At 37.1% G+C, this 23,677-nt stretch overlaps 1 protein-coding gene across 8 annotated transcripts; it reads left to right on the plus strand.

Annotated features, from left to right (window-relative positions):
• Nucleotides 1-812: 812 nt before the first annotated feature.
• Nucleotides 813-11,303, plus strand: GPR85 (G protein-coupled receptor 85). Of its 8 annotated transcripts, none has more exons than XM_031665230.1 (5): nucleotides 831-1,151; nucleotides 2,458-2,572; nucleotides 3,245-3,321; nucleotides 3,668-3,757; nucleotides 4,869-4,958. In XM_031665230.1, exons 1-5 carry the CDS (start codon nucleotides 1,073-1,075, stop codon nucleotides 4,874-4,876), a joined length of 369 nt encoding a protein of 122 aa, XP_031521090.1. In that variant the 5' UTR covers nucleotides 831-1,072; the 3' UTR covers nucleotides 4,877-4,958. The 8 variants fall into 8 exon arrangements, 7 of the variants coding, with proteins under 7 accessions (XP_003896547.1, XP_031521090.1, XP_017812603.1 ...); XR_645315.3 differs by lacking the exon at nucleotides 831-1,151 and adding exons at nucleotides 1,896-2,263; nucleotides 8,041-11,303 and having other exon boundaries at nucleotides 3,245-3,317; nucleotides 3,668-5,150; XM_017957114.3 differs by having other exon boundaries at nucleotides 833-1,151; nucleotides 3,245-3,317; nucleotides 3,668-6,277.
• Nucleotides 11,304-23,677: the final 12,374 nt, after the last annotated feature.

The raw sequence follows: 23,677 nt of genomic DNA on the forward strand, positions 1-23,677 counted from the left end.
ATAGCTTTAGTATACCCTGAGATGTGGATATGAAAGAATATTTCATACACACATACACTCTCCCTTATTTTTAAGGAATCAATATCTGCTTAAAGAATAAGGCTAGTTAAAACCCTTGGATCTTGGCCCTATAACTTTTGGCAGAGTATATTATTGCTTCATGACCTGGCAGTGCAGTGACTCTTTTAATTTACTTTTAAATAGCTTTTCCCTAATCTATACAACCTAACATCTGACCAATAGTGAATCTTCAGCAAACTTAAGTCTCTTATTCCATACATTTTTTTTTAAAACTGTAAAAATTCAGGAAATAACTTTTTGCAAAGTACATTGAAGCACTTACTGGGAAGCAAAAAAGCACAAGTTGAATTGATTTATAGTTGCATAAAAACGAATTTGACATTTTACTTAGAAGTTGCAAACCACCGCATGGTTTTGAGTTTTTGAATTCATTTGCTTTGCAAAAAGTGGAATGTTTCACTTGAATGGAAATGCCCTCAAGTTACTTCCAGCATGACTGTAGGATTGATTTTTCTGGGTTAAGGGAGTACCAAAGTTTAGTGCCCTGTGTATATTCTTTTCTAAAAAAACAAACTATCATCCATGTATTTAAATGGACGTAGGAAATTCAAGAACAAATCAGGGAAATTTAACATCATTTCAGTATTACCAACATAGGGCTTTGTGTAACGACTGTGACATCAAGCTTTAAACAGATAAGGCTTTACCTCGGCTAGTCCAATAGAAATACAGTATGTAAATTAACCCATATTATCTGTATGCTGATTGGCCTGAGTTCCCCTGAATGTCACAATCTCACCATCCAGCAATGAGGTATTTTACTGCCGTCTCGAGATCAGATTATCACTGTAGAGAAGATTTTTATTTTTTGTTTCATTAACAGATTATTATAAAGCAATAAGCATGCAGAAAAAGAAGCAGACGTGTTACATTGGGAATTAATGAAAGCATGTCTGCTAGTTTTGGATAGGAGAACTGGGGAGTTCTTGCTTAAAATTTTATATCATCCCCACAAACAAAACTCTTCGGGAATGGTAAAATAAGAAAATGCATGATTCTAGAGGCATTCCTAAGCACCCACGTGTCAGGCTATGTGGTGTCTGTGGTATCATCCGACCTTTTGGACTGGTGTAAGTTTTACGTATTCGTTATGTTTCTAGTATTTTTCATCTGTAATAACAAAGGGGAAAAAAGGAAACTTGTACGGATAACTGCTTTGACATCACCCATCATTGGTCAGCTGAACTTGCAAGAAGGGAAAAGGAATACTGTTGCTTGGTGGGGTGGAATGCCAGGAATAGCCATTTAAACATTTTATAAGCCTGATTCTTTAGTGACATCCTTTAAGGTAGACTGAATGTAAATCATATTGTAGTTGTCCTCTGAACTTAGCTTTCTCCCTACTTTTACGCATATTTGCGTGCATTGGAGAATAGAAGATGACTAACAAAGACAGAGCTGCCCTAACTTGCCTCCCTTCTTCCCCATTGAAAAGATTTTTTGACTATGGGGAAAATAAATAAATAAATAACTTTTTTTCTTTTTTCCCATTCTTTTCTTGTCTTTTTCCAGCCAACCTGCAAATTTAAAGGTTAGCTGGAGACATCATTTAAAAAAAAAAAAAAAAAAAAAATCTAAAAGAAGCCTCTGGTGGTTTGGACCACCCTAAAAGGAAAAGGAAGAAAATGTTTGGGGAAGGTTAGGGTTCCGGGAAGCTGAGGGAGGGGGCGGGCGTCCCGGGCACTGTGACTTCCTCGTGCGCTGCCTTTGGGAAGAGGATGGGCCTGAGGTCCTGAAAGGGCCTTTCCAACCCCCCACTACAAATGCAGGGGGCGGTGTGGGGGAAGTTCGGAAGCAGCCACGAAGGGACAAAAGCTTAATGCTGCCAGTTGAACTGGACAGGGCAGTCAATAAACCCGGCCAGCTCTGGAGACAGGTAGGGGCTCCCGTTGGTTCCACAGTGGCTGAAGCAGCCCTGCCGCCGCCCTCGCCACCGCCGCCGCCGCGGCCCCTGCGTTACTGGGGGAAACGGTGCCGCTGCGACAGGGGAGGACGCGGCTGGAGCTCAAGGAGGCTCCAGCGCGCAGGCGCCGCCGAGCCCTGCCTGGATGCTCAGTCAAGGCGCTAAGGCAAAAAAAAAAAAAAAAAAAAGAAAAAGAAAAAGAAAAAAAGAAAAAAAAAAAGAATCAGCAATTTATAGAAAGAAGAAGCTATAGTCTGTCGGGATATCCAACGCCAACAGGTAGGAGGATATACTCTTGGTTAAGTTTGGGGGATGTGGGGCAATGCACAATGTTGATGAAACTGCAGGTTCACCGGGAAAGAGCCCTCCCTCAGGTTGTGTGTGTGTGTGTGTGTGTGTGTGTGTGGTTTTGTGTGTGTGTGTGACAATAAACTGCATAATGGAAGTACATTCAGACAATGCACCTTCACTAGGGCTTACTGAGAGTTCCATTTCTGGAAAGCCTTTCAAGACTGAGGAATATCAGACTGCGAATCACCGGGAACGGTTCCTTTGCAGCACAGAAGCAATCTCTCTCCCCATCTTCGCGTATGTAATGCATGTCTCTCTCCCTCTCCCCCTCCTCCACCCTCCCCCCATTATAAATCCAGGGGTGGCGGATTTCAGGTTTCGTAATGTTGCATGATGCGATCGGTATTTACCCTAGGATGTACCGGTGGGGAAATTAAAATCATCGAACGCAGTTTTGCCTGGGCTTCCATCAGCATATTCCGGGTCAGTGAGAAGTGGCAAAGGAAACACGCTTGGTGGGAATAACAGAGGAAGCCGATTTCCCTGGTGTGGTCCAGGCACCTATGAGACAATATGCATTTTGTTTTAAAAAGAAGCCACTTGTGATTTGCAACAAAGGTTATCAGTGTAAATGGGAAAGCCTTAATTGCCCAAGAAATACAGGTTCATGTTATATTCATTTGAATCCAGGCAGCCAAGGTTTACAAATGGAAGTGCATTATTCCTCTGGGTGTGTTTCCCTGTCCAATATTTACATTAACCATTTTAATAATCATGTGGGCTTAAAAGATTTGCCAAAAATGGGGGGTAGGGTGAAGAGGGAAAGACAAATGATTAAATCACATCAAATCTTGGGACAAGTAAGTTCCTATTAATTTTGAGGTCCAATTTTGAAATTTTGCTTTAAGATGAATCAACAAATACTCTTATGCAGCATGAATAGTGGCACTTAAGACATATTTTGCACAGGTTCTTTGGACCCACATCAAACAGAGAAGCTGCCTGTGAAACACTGACAGATACTAACGGATCTCAAAGAAATGTAGGTAGTGTCTCTGCTTCCTAATAGCAATCTTGTAGATTCCATTGCAATTCTACTGGTTAATTCCTGGACTGGCAGATTTTACAAGAATGGGACATTTTATTCCTTCTCTCCTGAAGGTACCTAATCAAATATATATTGTCCAAAATAGGGACATTTTAAAATTCACTTAGCTTGGAAAACTAAACAAGCCAATTCTCTGAAATCTCAAGCAAAAATATTTAGTAAAGCAAATATTAGTATTGAAAGTTAAAACTTTATTTGCTTCCCCATAAGTGAACAGCTTTATGTTAGCACTGTCTGACATCATTGCTTGTTAACTTAAGAACTGATAGCTCTTTTTTTTCCAGATATTCTGATGGCAAATCAAATGGAAGAAAAGAGGAAGCATGACTGCAGATCAGATCAGTTCTCTTTGCGGATTATATTTTCAGTAAAATGTATGGATCTATCTTTACCTTGTTCTTATGTCTAGATCATGAGACTTGACTGAGGCTGTATCCTTATCCTCCATCCATCTATGGCGAACTATAGCCATGCAGCTGACAACATTTTGCAAAATCTCTCGCCTCTAACAGCCTTTCTGAAACTGACTTCCTTGGGTTTCATAATAGGAGTCAGCGTGGTGGGCAACCTCCTGATCTCCATTTTGCTAGTGAAAGATAAGAGCTTGCATAGAGCACCTTACTACTTCCTGTTGGATCTTTGCTGTTCAGATATCCTCAGATCTGCAATTTGTTTCCCATTTGTATTCAACTCTGTCAAAAATGGCTCTACCTGGACTTATGGGACTCTGACTTGCAAAGTGATTGCCTTTCTGGGGGTTTTGTCCTGTTTCCACACTGCTTTCATGCTCTTCTGCATCAGTGTCACCAGATACTTAGCTATCGCCCATCACCGCTTCTATACAAAGAGGCTGACCTTTTGGACGTGTCTGGCTGTGATCTGTATGGTGTGGACTCTATCTGTGGCCATGGCCTTTCCCCCGGTTTTAGATGTGGGCACTTACTCATTCATTAGGGAGGAAGATCAATGCACCTTCCAACACCGCTCCTTCAGGGCTAATGATTCCTTAGGATTTATGCTGCTTCTTGCTCTCATCCTCCTAGCCACACAGCTTGTCTACCTCAAGCTGATATTTTTCGTCCATGATCGAAGGAAAATGAAGCCAGTCCAGTTTGTAGCAGCAGTCAGCCAGAACTGGACTTTTCATGGTCCTGGAGCCAGTGGCCAGGCAGCTGCCAATTGGCTAGCAGGATTTGGAAGGGGTCCCACACCACCCACCTTGCTGGGCATCAGGCAAAATGCAAACACCACAGGCAGAAGAAGGCTATTGGTCTTAGACGAGTTCAAAATGGAGAAAAGAATCAGCAGAATGTTCTATATAATGACTTTTCTCTTTCTAACCTTGTGGGGCCCCTACCTGGTGGCCTGTTATTGGAGAGTTTTCGCAAGAGGGCCTGTAGTACCGGGGGGATTTCTAACAGCTGCTGTCTGGATGAGTTTTGCCCAAGCAGGAATCAATCCTTTTGTCTGCATTTTCTCCAACAGGGAGCTGAGGCGCTGTTTCAGCACAACCCTTCTTTACTGCAGAAAATCCAGGTTACCAAGGGAACCTTACTGTGTTATATGAGGGAGCATCTGTAAATCTTTAGCCTTGTGAAAACTAACCTTCTCTGCTGAGCAATTGTGGCCCATAGCCATATCTTGAGAAGAAATTCAAGAATGGAATCAGCAGTTTTAAGGATTTGGGCAACATTCTGCAGTCTTTGCAATAGTTCACCTATAATCCTATTTTAAATCTCAGAGTGATCCTGCTGACTGCCAGCAAAGGTTTGTAATTAAGAAAGGACTGAACCACTGCCCTAAGTTTCTTTATGTGGTCAAAAACTAGATAATGAAAGTAGCAGGTGCTAAGTATCAGTGCTAAATGCTCTGTATGTCACTACATATGAAAAAACATCAAAAAACAATTAGCATTGGACATCTTAATAAATTAAGTTGACATGAGGTAAATGTGTTGATAAAAACTAATTTTAGAAGTTTGAAGACTTTAAAACATTTCATACTATTATTGTTTTGCAAAGACTAAAATATTTGGGGACTTAAAGTACTGTAATCCACTAAAGATGTGCCAATGAATTATTGGAATATCATACTTTAAAAACCGCCTTGTAAGTTCCGGGGAGCATTCCAAAGCAGTATATTGGTTCCAATTAGAGTTTACTTTTTTGTATTAATACATTGCTATTTCTAAATACCACTTTCCTTATCTACTAGTAAGATTGCTAGCATTGAACTGTGTTATGTGGTTTTTGTTGATTTGGTATAAAGTTTTTCCAATTCATTTATATTTTACAAATGCTAGATATTGGTCTGGGAGGCAACATTAATGGTACCAGCCTGTCACAACTGAGCAGTTCTAATAATGCAGAATAAACACATGTTGCCTTAAAGGGTTATCTAGTATCCTTCATCTTATTTAGCATTGGAGCAAATAGTCAAGGGAAATCGAATCAGTAACTGGTCATGGTCATGCATCTGAAAGTGCATGGAAGATCATTTAGTACTTTTTCCTTTTTTCTCACATGGTTTGAAACTTAAAGTGCACATCACTGAAATAATGAGATTTTCTTTTGAGGTGTGCTACCCTTCCTAGAGTGTTCTAAGAAGCAGGCAGTTGATGTATGTTTATATTTTAAGTCAGCTGTCAAGGGGAGACCACAGCCTTAGTATGACATCCTGCACAATTTGTGAAGCATTTATTCTACTGAAGGCACAGTCTTGTTTATACTTTCTGCACATTCAGTGTATTGGTCATTTAAATTATTTCAGTTTTAACTTGTGAAAGCTTATAATATGATTTCTGGTATTTTAGAAATACATTAGAGTCTGTGAGTCTCATTCTTTAAGATACAGATGTGTGAACTTCAATATAAAGTTGCATTTGCCAAAATTTACCCGTGTAGCCTGTTAATTTTCTTGAAATAAGTTTTACATTTTTGGCACTTAACAGCTTTTTTTGAATCTGGGCGGCAAGCACAAACTAGAAAGACTAGCTTTATTATGGTTTTGTTTTTTGATTCTTGTAGCTACTATATTCCAGACTGGAAATATATGAATGATAATCAACATAATGCTGATAAACTGACATAATATTATCTTTAAAAGCATTATTTGGTAGTTTATTATAATCATCCCTCTATTATTCTTAAATACCAGTAGTATTTAGAGATGTGTACCTGCTTAGTTAATTGGCTCAGAATTTTAATATAAATATCACACTTTAATTTGGAGCATAGTACCATAGAAATTTGGGGTTCTAAATATACAACTTGTAAGAATGGTTTACACCACCATTATGACAAAACTAGAAAAAGTTATTATTTTTGTTTGCTTTCTGTTGTTTTGTTCATTGGTTGGTTTTTGTGAAGTTTTTTTTTTTTTTTTTTTGGTATTTGATAATTAAGATTAGGAATCTAATAGAACAGAAATCCTATTGCTATAGTACTTCTGTAAAGAGAGTATCAATATAAGTAAGGAAAATAAATCAATGAAATATTTTGATGATATATGCAACTATTCAGTTTTGCTCATATAAGGACAGCTCAAGCCATGAATTAGTGAGCATTCTGACCTCATTTTTACTTTACACCAAAGTTGATTAGATCTGAGACAAAGTTTAATGCACAACAGTGAGTTGGATCTAGCAATAAAGTCTCCTTGGTACTGAAATCATTGTCTAAAATAAAGGAAATCTTATCAAAAAAGATGTTCTGATAACATTGTGATTGCAACTCAAAAAAATTTACAGTAGAAACGTAATTGCAATGATGATAATGGTTAACTTTGCTTAGATGTTCAAATATCACCAGCAATCAGTAGAAAATTCAGCAATAATCTTAAGACTAGAGAGAACAGGTTCACCATTGCATAGACAAGAAAACAGATATGGGTTAAGAGTCGGGGATTGAGGAGTCAAGAGCAAGGGCCACGTGAAGCTTCCCGACTCCACTGAGCTATTTGGAATAACCGATTCCCACAGTTTTGGTAAGTGACCAGCCCCAGTGATCAGTGAGTCAGGCTGAACTGCAGTGACTTTAAGCCTACTCCTGACTAAGTTGGCATTTGCAGGTCAAGCAGGAAGCAGTTGACAAGACACATCCTCAGTGAATCAATGCCATTTGTAACTCAACTGGTAACAGTGGCAATCAAACAAAATAAAAGGCTACTTCAGTGTCTTAATGACCAAATCACATTATCTATTTTAACACTCATTCCAAAATTCAGTATTTAATGTAATTAATCTTTAATCCTTAAAAATACATTCCCACTGTAGCAGGACAGGGGGTGTCCAACTTCTCTGTGAGACTGATTATCAATAATAATGTGTCCCTCTTGGACTTAGCACATATCTGAGATGAATGGTCTTTAAATTGTTTTTCATAATAGTGATGATATGTTTGCTTGGATACGTCTGTACTATTTCATCTGGTTCGTTTTGCACATAATAGATTTATTTGTGAGATGCCTGGCTGAAGCTAGGCATTCAGTTTGCGACTGTGGAATCCTATGCAGGTATTAACCAAGGCAGAAAGAGGTGAGTAACTTGACCAGTTCTCCACTGAGACCCTATTTAAATAATACAAAATTAACCATAGTGATTAGATGAAAAAAATTATTTGTAGATAGGATAACCTATTGACTCAATTATCTTTTGCAGATATCAGCAGGTTGGATTTCAACACCATGATTGTCTATAGAAGTTAACTGATTTATTATTGTTAACACATAAATATGGCCACTTATCCACTTGCCTCAAATTCCTTGAATGCTACCTGAATTGTTTGTTCATTTATTTACTTCTTCAACAAATATGTGCTGAGTGCTGGGCTTGGTGCTGAGTGCATAGTGGAAAACAAAGCGGAACAGTCTCTCATTTAGATTTTTTAATCTAGTGGGAAAGAAATAATAAATACGTAGTAGCAATGAGTTTTGAGTGTTGATATGGTAAAAATTCCTAAGAAGAACTTGGTCATAATGGCCATAAATGCACTGTTCTCCATTTTCACTTCAGGGCCTTATCATCTTTCTTTGCCCAGTGTTATTTGGGATCTCATATATATTACACATACTCCCTCAACTGAGAGGGAACCCCCTTATTCTATTCAAAGCACCAGGAACCTTTCACCCACACTTAGACGAATCACCATGTTGTATTTTAGAACCAGCTCCCATGTAGTTAATTCTATCTTCATAATAACAGCAAAACCTAAGTTTTCCCTTCCAAAGTTAACTTCATATCCCAACTATCCACTTCCAAAACAGAGATATTTCAATTTCTTCAAGAGACATGGAGGTGTCTTTTCTGACATACTCTTATCTTCCTGCAAGATAGGATGAAAATGCATGGGTAAAATGCAATCAAAGGAATGACTTATTTGTGTGCATCTTACGATGACTTGCAGGGACCCTCCCAAGTTACTTGTGAAACAGGGTGCATATCTTTTATCATTAAAGCATGCCACCCCTTCAATATTTTTATTGCTCCTTAATTGGAATACAATAAAACTCCCTAATCGCCTATTAGCTGAAAAGTTGGTTTGCCCTCCAAAATGTACTTCTATTGCAAGTACGATGAAACTGATTTATAACCATACAGATTATATTTTTCAGCTAAACTGTCATAATGAGTTGGGTTGCACCTGGGATTACTGTAGGACGGTTGCAAACAGAGCCAAAACTCTTCACTTCTGTGTATTCACTATTGGATACATTTACTGGGTTTCATTATTTCATGCCATGTGTAGCATAGGCTGTATTATTATTAAAACAAAAGCAGTTTGCATTAATTTCTTATTAAAAAGAAAAGAAAGAAGCTAAGATGATAAATGGTAATATTTCAAATACTGGCTAAAGACATTAATCAAGGTAGATGGTAACCAGAATTGTCAGATATTTATGGTTCTAAAATCTTGTGAATTTATTGTTCTATGCAAAAATAGATCATTTTCATGTTTGTTAATATTCTCTTATGAATATTTTAAATGGAAATTGCAGGATATACTAAGAATTGTTTACTGCTGTAATTTTTTGTTGTTATTGTCAACTGTGGGCATGTCAGCGTTCTGTGAGTTTCCTGATTCCCTCAGAAACTTTTTTTACACCACATTAAAAAGGTAGAATTGTTCAGTTTTGAGGCAAAAATTCATAATTAGTCTGTATAGTGGTTAAAGTGAAAATAACATTTGCAAATGTCTGGAATTTGTTTTTTGGCCATCAGTCAAAATAGTAAAATAAGTTAAAGGCATATTTGAATTGGAGCAATGTAGAAAGAAGTTTTTGTTGTTGTTTGGTTTTTTTTTGATAACATTTTTTGCCTAATGCTGCAATGTAACAGGCTCTATTAAAACCAAAAAGCTTTAACTGTATGAAAAGATTATATAAACAAGTCCTGGTTTTTAAAATGGGGCAGGAGTTTTACATCATCCCTTTTTGCCAAAGGGATGATGTCCATTAGCTGCTCAATCCCTTTGGGTTAAAAGGCTTTTAAAGCCAGTTTTTCTCTCACCATAGCAGGCAGTTGTGACAAGGGCTGGCTCCCTGAGGAAAGCAAGGAGAATGTGTTTCCCTCTGAGTAATTGAAAAAAAAAAAAGCCTCAAAGCCTCAGGTGGTTTGGGGTTTGGAATTATTCACACCTGACATTCACAGCCGCCTCCTTGGCTTCTGGGGACAGAGGACAACATCATGGTCAGAAAGACCTAGGTTCCAAGTTCAGTTTGGAGGCAGAAAGCAATTCCTTTTTCTTCTCTCTGTGTTTGGAAAATAATAGATTATTGACCCAAATATTAAAACTGATACTATAATGCGTTTCCTGGTTTGTGTGGTTTTGACAGACAATAAAGTAACATTTCACTTATAAGGGTATTCAAGATTATTGAATAAGGAAGCAAGTCATTCATTATCACACAATATAAGGAAGATGACTATAATCCTACAATATAAGGAAAAGTGATTATAATTTTTAAAGCTGAATTGACGCTTGAGCTTGAACTAGCTAAAGTTAATTAATTGTTTCTTTTCATAGCTTTCAGGGGAAAAATCTGACTAAATAGATGAAAAAAAATAGTTTGATCTTTTTCATCCAAAAAATTAAAAGTTAAAATATCATTTTCTTCCGTGAAAAAGGGAATTTTTGAACATTTTTCTTAAGCATTTTTACTTAGACATAATTCAGTACAACAATCATTTATTGCACATCTACTGCATGCATGATTTTGGGCAAGGTATTTAACCTTTCTATAAAAAGTGGACTGCAATGGTACATATGTCCTCGGGTTTTTGAGAGGATTCAGGGAGTGTGCATCCTTGTGAAGCCCTTAGCAGAGTGTGACATCTTAAATAAATGGTATTTTTTACTGAGTATGAGGGGCTGGCCCTCTCATGGTTCACCATGTAGCAGCAGAGATACCAACAAATTATGAGACGATGTGCTGAGTACTGTAAAGATGATATGTAAGATAAGTGTTCAAGGAACACAAACAAGCAATGAACTCTGTGAAAGTGGGAGCAGGAAGGTGAGATAGAAAAGGTGGCACTTGAACTCAGTCTTGAAGGAAAATTTTAATTTAATATGCTTGACAAAGTCGAGAAAGCCATTTCAGATAGAGGGAATAACAAGGTGAGCAAAAGGCAATGAGATATGAAAGCTCATGATGTGTTCAACATAGGGATTCACTAATCAGAGAAGTTTATGTGGTGTAGCTGGGATTTAGGTACTGAACTGGGAAGGCCAGCATGGTGTAGAGGTTAAAAAGCGGGACATTTGGAGATTTAAGTCCTTATTCTGGCCCATACTAGCTCTATGGTCTTAAACAAATCAGTTAAACTCTTTGAGTCTCAATTTGCTGATCTCTAAATTGAGGAATAAGTAGTAGCAACATTTTAAGATTTGCTTTGAAGATTAAATGAGATAAAAACATAACTATTATTTATTAAGTTCTTACTATGTACCAAGCTCTGTTCTAAACACTTTTCATATATTAACTCAGTTGATTATCACAGTAATTAGATGCTGTGATTATCTATACTTTGCAAATGAAGAAACTAAAGCACAGAGAAGTTAAGTAACTTGCACAAGTTGGCAAAGCATAGCTGTAAAGCACTTAGTACAGTAACCAGCACATTGTGAACTTCGGTAAATTCTGGCTATTGTTATTGTCATTACTGCTGCTACTGCTGGTTTTGTTTTGTTTTGTTTTTGTTTTGTTTTCTTTTGTTCTTTTTAGATAGCTGACCAAGGTTACAGACTAATGGGAGCAGAAGTGACCGAGCAGAAACAGAGCTCCCAGCCTTCAGAATTCAGCTCCACCTTGCTGCGCTCTCTCTCCTTTCCCACTGAGAATCTGAAGGAAGCAAAGAATAGTAGTTCTAATATCCCTCTCCGCTTTCATATAGGATTGTATTATTGCAGAAATAGGAGAATCTATTTGATTTTTCAAATAACTTTTTAGAAGAACATTGTTTAGATTTTAAAAGTGGGCTACACGGTTCACACCAGGTGGGGAGTTTACCTACATCCGGTTCATATTCTTCAGTACTAAATCAATTTTGTCACATTCTATGTAAAGTGGAGATTTAAAGTTGATGATTATCATAGGCTGGGTACAGTCTTTTCTTGGAGTCTGTCAAGTCTCCCTTTAAAGCTCCACCTTCCAGGACCATTATTCCCAGTCCATGTCCCAACTAATTACACTTCTTTCCCTACTCTGATGTTGCTCTACAGCCTTCTGTAACACTAGTGTTTGTAGCTATATATAGTAAAGGGATAATTCATGGAGAATACAATGGCAGAATTACCCCATAAGTACTGTTTGCTTGGTATTTGCACATCACATGGTTTCCCCACTTTTCTAACTCTTGACTCGTGGTCCGCTGTTAACACACCTGGTCCTTCATCACTGCATTTTTGTAGGCTGTTGTTTTGGCCATTTGAACCTCTTGCTTTCATTCCACTTGGGCTGGGCTTCCTTCTTTTTATCTGACCTCTTGCTTTACTTCTTACTGGCATCTTAAATAAGTGGTATTTTTTACTGTGTCTGTAGGGCTGGCCCTCTCATAATTCACCATCTAGAAGCAGAGACATCAACAAATTGTGAGACAATGTGATAAGTGCCATAAAGAAGATACGTGAGATAAGTGTTAAAGGAACTCTTGTATCAAGGTAGTTCCAACTTCTAACATAATAGCTGCTGGCTTCCTCCCATGCCAGCTTGGTGCTGTCTGTGGTCTCAGTAAACATAGCTTCTATTTAATTACCTTACGCAGTCAAGAAAAGCATGTCAGCCTGAATGTTAGACAGTGGGCTGCTGATCAGCTACAGGGCAAGGTCAATTCACTTGACCTCTTAGTCCCTTCAACTGTATAATAAAGGGGTCGAGTTCTAAAATTCCATTGGCTTGAAAAAAATCTATGATTTGCCCATCTGGGTCACTGATATTCCCCCGATATAAGTGACATTGCTATTCTGAATCAACATAACTTCCCACAGCTGACACTGGTCCACTGAAAGCCACTTCCTATGTATAGTACTCCAGCTAACTAGGTTTCTACCTAAGCAGTTGTAGGCCCAAAGTGATCCCTGCTTGTTGATATCAACACTGGAGAATGTCTACAGCACATTAAAATATTCTTTCACTGGGATTCTGCTTTATTCATGTGCCAACTTCATAATAGTGCTTTTAATTTTAATCAGACAGACTTGATGCTCTGCTTCCATTTCAGATGACTAAATTATGGATATTTGTGCCCCATTATTTCTTTGTATTCTATTCCTTGTATTTTGTATGTTCTCTCTCCAATTATAAATATGTTATAAATAGTCCATGGATTTCTTTTAGAGGGTATCAAACCTGTTTCAAGTTTCTGTTTCAAACTACAAACCAAAAAATTTAGGAAGATGTTTTAATACCACCACAGTTTTTGATTACAGAAGGACCCATTTTTGAATGGATACTTACTAAGCACCTACTTTATACAAGGAGTTCTACAGGGTTGTTAATAAATCCTTTGATCAAACCTGCTACTGGCTTGGGTTTTAGTCTCAGAGACTTGCAAACTGAACATAAATCTAGTTTTCTTTTTATAGATGCTTTTGCTATGCCTACCATTCATTTAAAAAATGACTTTTAAATTTAACCCAGTGCAAAAGTGCATACTATTTTTAATTACACACAAAGCTTAGATTTAAATGTCTATAATTAATAGTACATTTTTATTGATACTTTCTGATTTATATTTTAAAATGATTTATTTTGAAACATTCTTTTTGTATTTTGCATCTAGCAGCTTGTTGACTTTTAACTAGAAAAGATATTCTTACCATGGTAGTAACTTTTTATCTACTATTAAAAATAAGGAAGTTGGTAGGTAATATAGTAGAGAAAATAATCATGCATCCTAGAATTTATAATTCAAAGAAACAAGTGTTCCTGTTTTTAGATGGTCTTGATACACCCACAGAGCACTGGATATTCGGAACAATTATTGCCATCAATGTTTCTGGATATAATGCAACTGAGTTTCTTGATGCAGAAAGAACCTGTATTCTTCTCTGTGGTGCTATTATTTGTTATGCCTGGAAGGTCTTGAGCATTTTCTGTAGTGCATGAGCTCCAGTGCTTTGTGTTTCCATCATGGGCATAAAAAACTGTCATTTTCAGGAAGAAAAAAAAAAAGAAGAAGAGAGAAACACATTTTCTACTGTATTGAGTCTTACTGAGAAAGATTTGCTGTTATAATTTTAAAGCCAATTTAAATTGTATGTACATGAAAAAATAGATTCTCATAAATATTCAACTGAGAAACATTCTATTTTAAACCAACTAAAACTATACTTATATCGATAATCATGATCAATTATAATGTGTTCATCATAAGGATGAGGAGGAATATAATAAAGGAAATAGGAGACCCAGCTTCTTGCCTCAGATGCTTCTCCTTGGCAGAAGACAGAAAAACATAGTTAAATATATTTCACCATTAGCAGCAGAAACCAGGATGTACCACATACATAATCACCAAAGAGAAGTTACATAAAGAAATAAGAGAATGGTAGGCACCAGTGATACTCGAAAAAAAAATTGTGAGTAGGAGAGTTTGAAAAGTTTGAAAGTAATTTTTAACAAAGGATGAGGCCAATTTTTTAAGTGGTTTAGAATTTGACCCCACTCTTTAAGAACCTTCAGTGTCTATTATATATCTGGGACCAAATTCAAGGCCCATTAGTAAGATCCTTTATGATACAGCTTTATTTTTATCTATCCAGATCATTCTCTCATTCTTTTCTGTTTTCCATTCTTTATCACCATTCCATAAATAAACACACACACACACACACACACACACACACACACACACACACACTCCTACTTCTTTTTTATTTTTTTAAATACTTCAAGTTCTAGGGTACATGTGCACAACGTGCAGGTTTGTTACATATGTATACATGTGCCATGTTGGCGTGCTGCACCCATTCACTCGTCATTTACATTAGGTATATCTCCTAATGCTATCCCTCCCCCCTTCCCCCTCCCCACAATAGGCCCCGGCACACACCCCTACTTCTACCGGCATGTAGATACATACTTCTCCTTCTCTCCCAAGCTATCCAACTCAATCTATAGGCCCATTGGCCTTTAATCACTTTGACCCACAAATTAATTTCTCAATTTTCTGCATGCCAAAATTATATGTAATCAGTATGTGGCTTTACATGATGAGATGGAGTTTTCTAATTGCTTCAGATTTCTCTAGTAAGATTGTAAGCTCATGGGCCTTTTCTTCTACCTATTTCCTATTCCCACAAAGTATCCTAACTTAATACTAGGCAATAAGTAAATGTTTAATATGGAGAAATATTATTTACATATGATAGAAGAGAAAAAATACGAATTCAAAAAATTGTCCTATCTTTCTATCTCTTTTACTGGCACTCTTTTTGCCCTTGTCCCAGTTGGGATGCTAATTCAAATATTATGTCCAGAACAGGTGAGGTCAGTAAGGGAGGAGAGAGAAAAAAAGAAAATCTGTGATTACAATCTATATAAGCCTCTCCTCTTCCCTTTATGAATGAATATACTAAAATATTTTAACGAAAAAAGAACTTTAAAATTTTCTTTAATGATGATGAATTCTAAACTATTCATACTTTGTCACCTCACTCCCTTATGATTGGTTTCAGACAAATGGCCTACAGAATCAGAAAGGCTATATGACATTTTCTTTATAGCTGCAATTTTCATATAAACACGCTAAGCAATATTGAAGCAATACGTTCAACTTTTATAAGACATATTTTTATTTTAGGACATTTTTCACATTCAACAATATTCACAGATGGGGAACATTTTATTAATCAAGGATATCTCTTAATCTATGCTTCAGTAAGGACCTAAATTAGACTCCATTTAATAGATAATTCATTGCAACTTCAAAAAGTCATCATTTAGAAATCAGTTAAGTTCTAGTAGAAATTTTTTAAAGCCACACTTGCACAGATTACTGAGAACAAGATCAAGAACAAGAGTTATGCTTATCAAGTATAAAATACTGCCTTAACATCCATATATGTTCCCCAATAATTGAAATAATTTTATAAAATGTATTATAGAATAACCCAATTTTTATCAGATGTTTCAAATAGAGTGATTGAAAAATCCCTCTGAAACATCATTAAGAATGAGTCCATAATTTCATATTCCATTTCATGTGTTAAGAACATTAACCTAATAGCAACTGAATTTTTAATATATATCTAAGTATACTTTAGAATAATTTTGTTTCATTTCAAATAGATTACAGGCTGTTAACATAAATGCTGTTGAGTTTGGTGTATAATGGCACTTGCTATTTTTATTGAATTATTGTTATCATGATCATAGTTATTTTAAATCATAATAAATGGGGACAATTTGGGTGTCAGTTGGACATAAGAGTAAGAAAGGCTTATAATCTTAGTTTATCTGAGACATGAACACCCTGGGTATTTATCAGTGATAAAACTGGATAGTTGGATTTCTTGATTTCACAATTTTTTTTAAAAGCAAATGTTGTAAGTTCTAGGTGAACATAAGCCCATTTTTAAAGCTAATACCTTTTTTATACTAAAACCTTCAGTTTAAAAGTTCATCAGAGAATTAAATAATTGTTAGAACCAGGGACAAATAATTATAACCTTTGATTTTGCTAAAGGGTTATGAACTGAATGTCTTTCTCTATTCAGTTAACTGAACTTGGCTATGGTTTGGAATACTGAAGAAGGGATCATAAAGATTTTTCAATTGTTGTAAATCACTTTTCATTCACTCATTCAACAAATATTTATGCACCACCTACATATGTATCTTACATTATACATACTAATCTGGACAGCTGATTATCTCAACTCCAAAAAAAAATTTACCTTTTTAAAAAGTATTTTAGTAACTAAGGTTCCAACTCTAGCTTTTAGATTTTAATCATTAAAGAAGATAAAAATCATCCTACATATTCATACCTGAAACACCTTGTTTCTCAAATCAGGAAAGCAAGTGCTTTATTCTATTAAAAATGATTGGATTCTGGGCATCTTAATTGAAGCAAAAGACCAGTTATATCATAAAAGTGCATTTTACAGAAAAATGTAAATAAGGGAATAAGACCTTTGGCTTCTAAGCCTACAGAGGTTCCCAACCATGTGGGGATGTGATTTTATGCAGTGATGCAATGAAGTGATTTGGCTAACCAGCTCCCCAAGCTTCCAGATAGAAGTTAAGTTTCAGCAACATACCAAGAGTATTCATCTATTAGGACTGTGTTGTTTGGTATATTCTGAATTTGGTAAAAAGGAAATGAATTATTATTGATTTTATTTGCATTGGTTTTTAAATCACAAGGAAAGATGCCAAAAAAATGGACAATAGGGATTTATTTTTTAGCTTAGGCATACCTACCCTGAAGCAAAGCCACATTTTCCGTAAATACAGTCAGTGCTGGACAAGCATATGAGAAGAGCAGACTTGTGGCTGGACTGGATTCTATGCTGGTCACTGAGCATAGTACAACACTGTGGATCCGGGAGGACTGAGAGTGACCCATGGTAGCATGAATCCCCTTCAACAGTCAAGTAACTTTTAATTTTTGCAACTTTAACAAGCTGACACTGAAGTGGAGGTAAGATGAGAGACAAATTGGGCTCACTAGAAAGCAGAAGAAATTTATGAACACCTTTTATTTCTCTGGAGCTACTTCTATCTCTCCAGACTGCAATTCACCTGCCTTCCTTTTATAAAAGGGCTAAAGCCTAATATCAGCCTGCCTCCATCATGTCACTGCCAAACACATCAGCAGTTGTTTTTTAGGTCAAGAGGTTCAAATGGCTGTTTTGAACGACCATTGCCAATATAAGCATTTCTCTACTGAATTTACTTTAAACTATTCTTCTATTTTGCACAAATTGATATTGCTTTTACTTTGAATTTCTGTATTATTTCAAAACTTTTTGTGAACATCTTTTTTTAAGAAACTCAGATCCAATTACACTGCATTCACTTTTGAAGAAGGCACATTGAAAAAATACAATTTCCTATTTCTTTTTCTTTGTCACCATTATACAGACTTGAAATTGTTAGGTGCCTCTTCTTTGTAAAGAATTTACCATAAAATTAAGATTTTTCCAGGCTATTGTGGCATAAGGGATCTAGATAAATCCGTGTGTGAATGGAAGCCCACAGAAGGGCACATCAGTGGCCACAAAAGCAAGGCCTCCCACCCCACATAGCCCTCAGGAACTCAATGACTGGGTCTCACACATCAACCAAACAGAAGAGAAAACACAAAACGAAGGTTATGATTCTTGTTGATGAAATAAATGGCACCATAGGAAGAATAATAAAAACAGCTCTTTTAAGTCTATCGAAATAAAAAGTAATTTCTAAGGTATAAATGCCACAATAGGAATGAGTTAATAGGAAAATGGAGTCTGAAAGGCTCTGAAGAGAATGGACTTAATCGTGTCTAAGCTTATGAATCTGATGAATATTCCTATGCAATAATATCACAACAGATTGGATTCTTAATATAGAACGTCACATTGTTTCAGGAAATTAAAAGGAATTACAAAGTCATTACATAGATTGAAACTTCAGGAGCACAGAAGTATTGTTTTGCTGGCCATCCTGAAAGGCTTCTCTGAAAGTATTTATGTCTCCCAATTTCTATATGTTACTAATTAATGGGTCACTTCAATTTGTTTATTAGCATAGAACAAATAAGTTCCATGGGGAAAAAAATGTTATTAAGCTCTTCATAGGTTTTGTGCGTCCAAAAACGTATGTGTATTATTTATATTTTTACTTCTAAATGGATTACACCAGTGATATGGTTTGGCTGTGCCCCACCCAAAACTCATTTTGAATTCCCACATATTTTGGGAGGGACCTGGTGGGATGTAATCGAATCATAGGGGCAGGTCTTTCCTGTGCTGTTCTGGCGATAGCAAATAAGTCTCCCCAGATCTGACGGTTTTATAAAGAGGAGTTCCCGTGCACAAGCTCTCTCTCTTTGCCTGCTGCCATCCATGTAAGACAGGACTTGCTCCTTCTTGCCTTCCACCATGATTGTGAGGATTCCCCAGCCATGTGGAACTGTAAGTACACTTAAGCCACTTTCCTTTGTAAATTACCCAGTCTCAGGTATATCTTATCAGCAGCATGAAGATGGACTAATACAACTGGCATATTTTAGAAATACGTCTTTTCACATATCATAACAGGACAAAGCATACAGTTCTATCCAAGAGCCAGAAGACCTGAATTCTAATTCTGATGCTGCCGCTAACTCACTGAGTGACCCTGCCAATGTCAGCTAATCTTTTGGGACCTGTTTCATTATTCTCAAAACAACCTCTAAGAAAAACTCTGCTCTCATCCTCAGCCAGTTTCTTTCATTGTTTCAACTATTCCTTTTAAATCTAAGATTAATATAATGAAATTTTCATTTATATTCACTGCACAATTTCTTTTAATGAGATTTTTAATGGACCCATATAATAACAATAATCCCTACTTCCATTAATAGTTTGAAAAAATGGTCTGAAAAAATTTACAGAGATTCCAAATGTGTATAAAGGACCTACTTTATGCACAAAAAGTCTTCATTGTATGGGAAACGACTTTAAACAAGTGTGTGTGTGTGTGTGTGTGTGCGCGTCTGTGTGTATGTGTGTGTGTTTGTGTATGCATATTTATATATGTTCATATATCCTGAAAGCTATACAAGCCATAAAATGACTAAGGAGAATTTTTTTTCATTGGGAAGAAAAATAATGAATCACATAATTATTTTAAGAGAGGGAAAGAATGACTGAAATAACAAATTAGATGGATGGAACACATGTCGCTTCCAGATTCAGACCCAATGGGGACTTCAGAAGAAGAAGCCACGTATTGTTTTATTTATGGTTATAGGAACCAAATACCTATACAGACAGAAACTAAAAGCTAACAGCATACAATAAAAGCAAGGAAAACTTTGATAATATAGAAATAATTACAGCTTTATAAGATTTGCACCTCAAAACCTATCATCTCTAGCAAAAAGGTATGTTCTCGATCTAGTCATAGAGAGTAGAACCATTACAGGTAAGGGGTCAGCTTGTAATATGGACAACTGCTAGTTAAGGCAAACCTTAAAAAGAGTTGATGACCACCTACAGTGTATTACTTGAAGAACCATAAAATTCTTTCTCCTAAAATATATATTACCTCCTCTATGGCCTAACATTCTCGTCCAGCAAGAGGAGTAACCTCCAGAAGGACACTGTGAAATAGTGTATGTGTAACATCATCGATTTGAGAAGGTCCCACTGCCCAACTCATCCTCTCTCAAACTACAGAGATACCTTGTCCTATCAATTGTCCCCACCACACTCCTGGAAGTTGAGCCTCTCCTGTTTTACCGGCTTTTGCTTTCTTGTATTTGTCATTTAAACACGTTCATTATTCTCTTGCCTCAAATAGAGGATGAAAAACCCCTCAATCCTACATCTCCCTCCAGCTGTAATGCCTTCTCACCTCTTCCCAGTCAAGCATCATCTTCTAGTCACTCTTCCATCAATGGCAGCCCTGTTTCCTTCACCACTTCTATTCCTAAGGTCCAAGAATATCAGGGCTGGTAAATCTAATGACACTTCTTTTTTTTGAGATGGAGTTTTGCTCTGGTTGCCCAGGCTGGAGTGCAATGGCACAATGTCGGCTCACTGCAACCTCTGCCTCCTGGATTCAAGTGATGCTCCTGCTTCAGCTTCCCGAGTAGCTGGGATTACAGGCACCCACCACCATATGCAACTCAATTTTCATATTTTTAGTAGACATGGGGTTTCACCATGTTGGCCAGGCTGGTCTCGAACTCCTGACCTCAGTTGATCCACCCACCTTGACCTCCCAAAGTGCTGGGATTACAGGTGTGAGCCACCATGCCTGGCCCTAATGACACTTCTTGGTCCATGGGTTGCCTGATTTCTTAACATCATCTGTCACACTTTACCACTCTGTCTTTCTTGTCATACTTTTCCCTTGGCCTCCACGATACCATGAGCACCTGATTTTCCTCCTACTTCTCTGGCCAGGCCATTTTGGTTTCCTTTGCAGGTTCCACTTTTTCCTTAAACATTGTTATTTATCCTTAAGATGCTACCATAGGTCATTCACACCTCTCTTTTGATAATGTCCTTGGAAAACCTCATATGTGTCTGTGTATATTTTATATATATATCTATATAGCTATATATAGATATATATATCATGTATGTGTGTATATAACATATGTGTATACATATAGCATGTATGTGTACATATCTATATAATCTTATAATCAGCTGTGTTAGGGCCTCTGTTAACTATTTCAGCACCTTTGTGAAAACTAGAAACAGATACTCCCTCCTTACTTAACATCTGCCAGATAGCTTTTACAAAAATATATAACTATACAATATCTATGATGTCAACCTTAGATGTGACACTTTTGTGTAGTGCCCAAACCACATAAATATATGGATATGATTACAAAAGATGCCATCCTAGATTCGGATACAGCAATAGCTAACATTTAAGGCTTACTATGTGCCAGGCACTGTTCTAAGTACTTAACATATATTAGCTTATTTAATCTCACAACAATGCTATAAAGTAGGCATCATTATTATTCCCATTGGACAGACGATAAAACTGAGGTAAAAGAAGTTTATGTAATTTTCCCATGCTGGGGTCAGTATTTGAACCCAGGTGCCATCACACAATACTGCCTACTGAAGAAGTCTCATCAGACATCTCTTGAGACCTGCAATTCATCATTCATCATGTACAAAACTGAGCTCATCATTCTTTACCAAACCTGCTTCTCCTGAATTTTCTGTATGTTGGTCTTGCTTTCATCTTTCTCACTGTTCGTTGGTTTTCAATCTATTTAATAAAATCTCTCTATTGCCATCTATTTCCTAAACTGGCTTCCTACTGATACTCATGAATCAGAAGACTAGAAAGGAAACTTTCCACCAGAATGTAAGCTCCATGACCTAGAGAATTTATCTTTTTCACTGTTGTATCCTCCTTGCCAAGCAAGAGTTCTTGGCACACAATAAGTGTTAATAAATATTTGTGGAATAACTGGATTCAGATATGAGCTTACCTTTTACTTATTTCACTTGTCTTTCACTTGACCCTCCAGGTCCCAGCCAGATGCCCTCTCTGTGGTACCTTAGCACATGGGTCCAATCACTTATTACAACCAGTCAGAATGCCCTTCTAGGCTGGGCCCTGTCTTTGCCATTCATCATATAATCCCTAAAATCCAGCACAGTGCCTGGAACAGAGTCCATTCATATTTGTCGAACAAATAAATAAATGAATGCATGAATGATCGCAGATTTCCTCCCCTTCTCTGTCTCATGCCATTTCATTGCTCACTTGAATCACTGCAGAAGCCTTCGAACTGGAGGGACTCTGTCTGCTACTGCCCTCCTTCCAAACCGTTTTCTGTATCTGTACTTCCTCCAAAATGAGGTTTCTGACACCAAACTTGATGATGCTTCTGCCCAATTAAAAATCCTTGAATTGGCCGGGCGCAATGGCTCATGCCTGTAATCCCAGCACTTTGGGAGGCCAAGGTGGGTGAATCAACTGAGGTCAGGAGTTCAAGACCAGCCTGGCCAACATGGTGAAACCCCATCTCTACTAAAAATATGAAAAATTAGCTGGGCGTGGTAGCAGGCACCTGTAATCCCAGCTACTCGGAAGGCTGAGGCACGAGAATCGCTTGAACTCAGGAGGCAGAGGTTGCAGTGAGCCGAGATCGCTCCATTGCACTCCAGCCTGGGCAACAGAGTGAGACTCAGTCTCAACAAAACAAACAAACAAACAAACACCTTGAATGACTTTCTAATGCTCTTAGGATAAAATCTAAACTCCTTGATATTGTTTATAAAACTACTTGTAACCTGAGCGCTGTGTACTTACGTCACCTCATCTACTTTCAATCCCTGTTTATACTCCATTCTCCAGCCATGCGAAACGTTTCCCATTACCATGAAGAAGTGATGCCCTCCTCTCACTGAGAGCTTTTGTCCTTGCTTTGGTCTGGAAGACTGACTTCCAAACACCTGTTTCTCTTGATTAAGACAAAACTCTTTCCAGGAAGCCATTCCTAAACCCTCAATTCTGGATTCTGGTGCACATGCCATAGAAATTATTAGCATACAGTACTTCATTAGCCTACATCTTCTCCTCTTCACTGTAAGGCCTCTGGAGACAAATGCCGTATCCATCTCATTCATCATTGATTTCCACAAAACCTGTTACAGTGCCTGGCAACTGGTAGGTCCTCAGAATACATTGGTTGGATAAATATTCTCTAGCATTTTCCCATCCATTCAGAACACTTTCGTTGTCACGTTATAGGAACTTGAACTTGAAAGAAGAAAATAGGAGAGAAATAAGTTTGGAAGATGGGGTTGAGTGTTAATTTAAAGGAAAAATGTTCTGCACTAAAATTAGTGAATTAGGTACAAGTGGAGAGGACAAGCTCAGGAGTTCAGTGGCCTTAGGATATGACCCTTGTAACCATAACAGGACAGGGAAGACTGAAAATTTTTGAGGACTTTAAATTAAGCTTGCTCAATGAGAGCCAGGAGTCTTTGAAGACAGGCTTGACTGTCAGCTCTGAGAATCCAACACACAGAAGTCAAGGAAAGGATGACAACAGCTAACTATATATATATATATGCATATAATTTATTATATATAATAATATATAATATAATTTAGTA

The sequence above is a fragment of the Papio anubis genome, chromosome 4 (assembly GCF_008728515.1).
Source record: "Papio anubis isolate 15944 chromosome 4, Panubis1.0, whole genome shotgun sequence".
Lineage (NCBI taxonomy): Eukaryota > Metazoa > Chordata > Mammalia > Primates > Cercopithecidae > Papio > Papio anubis.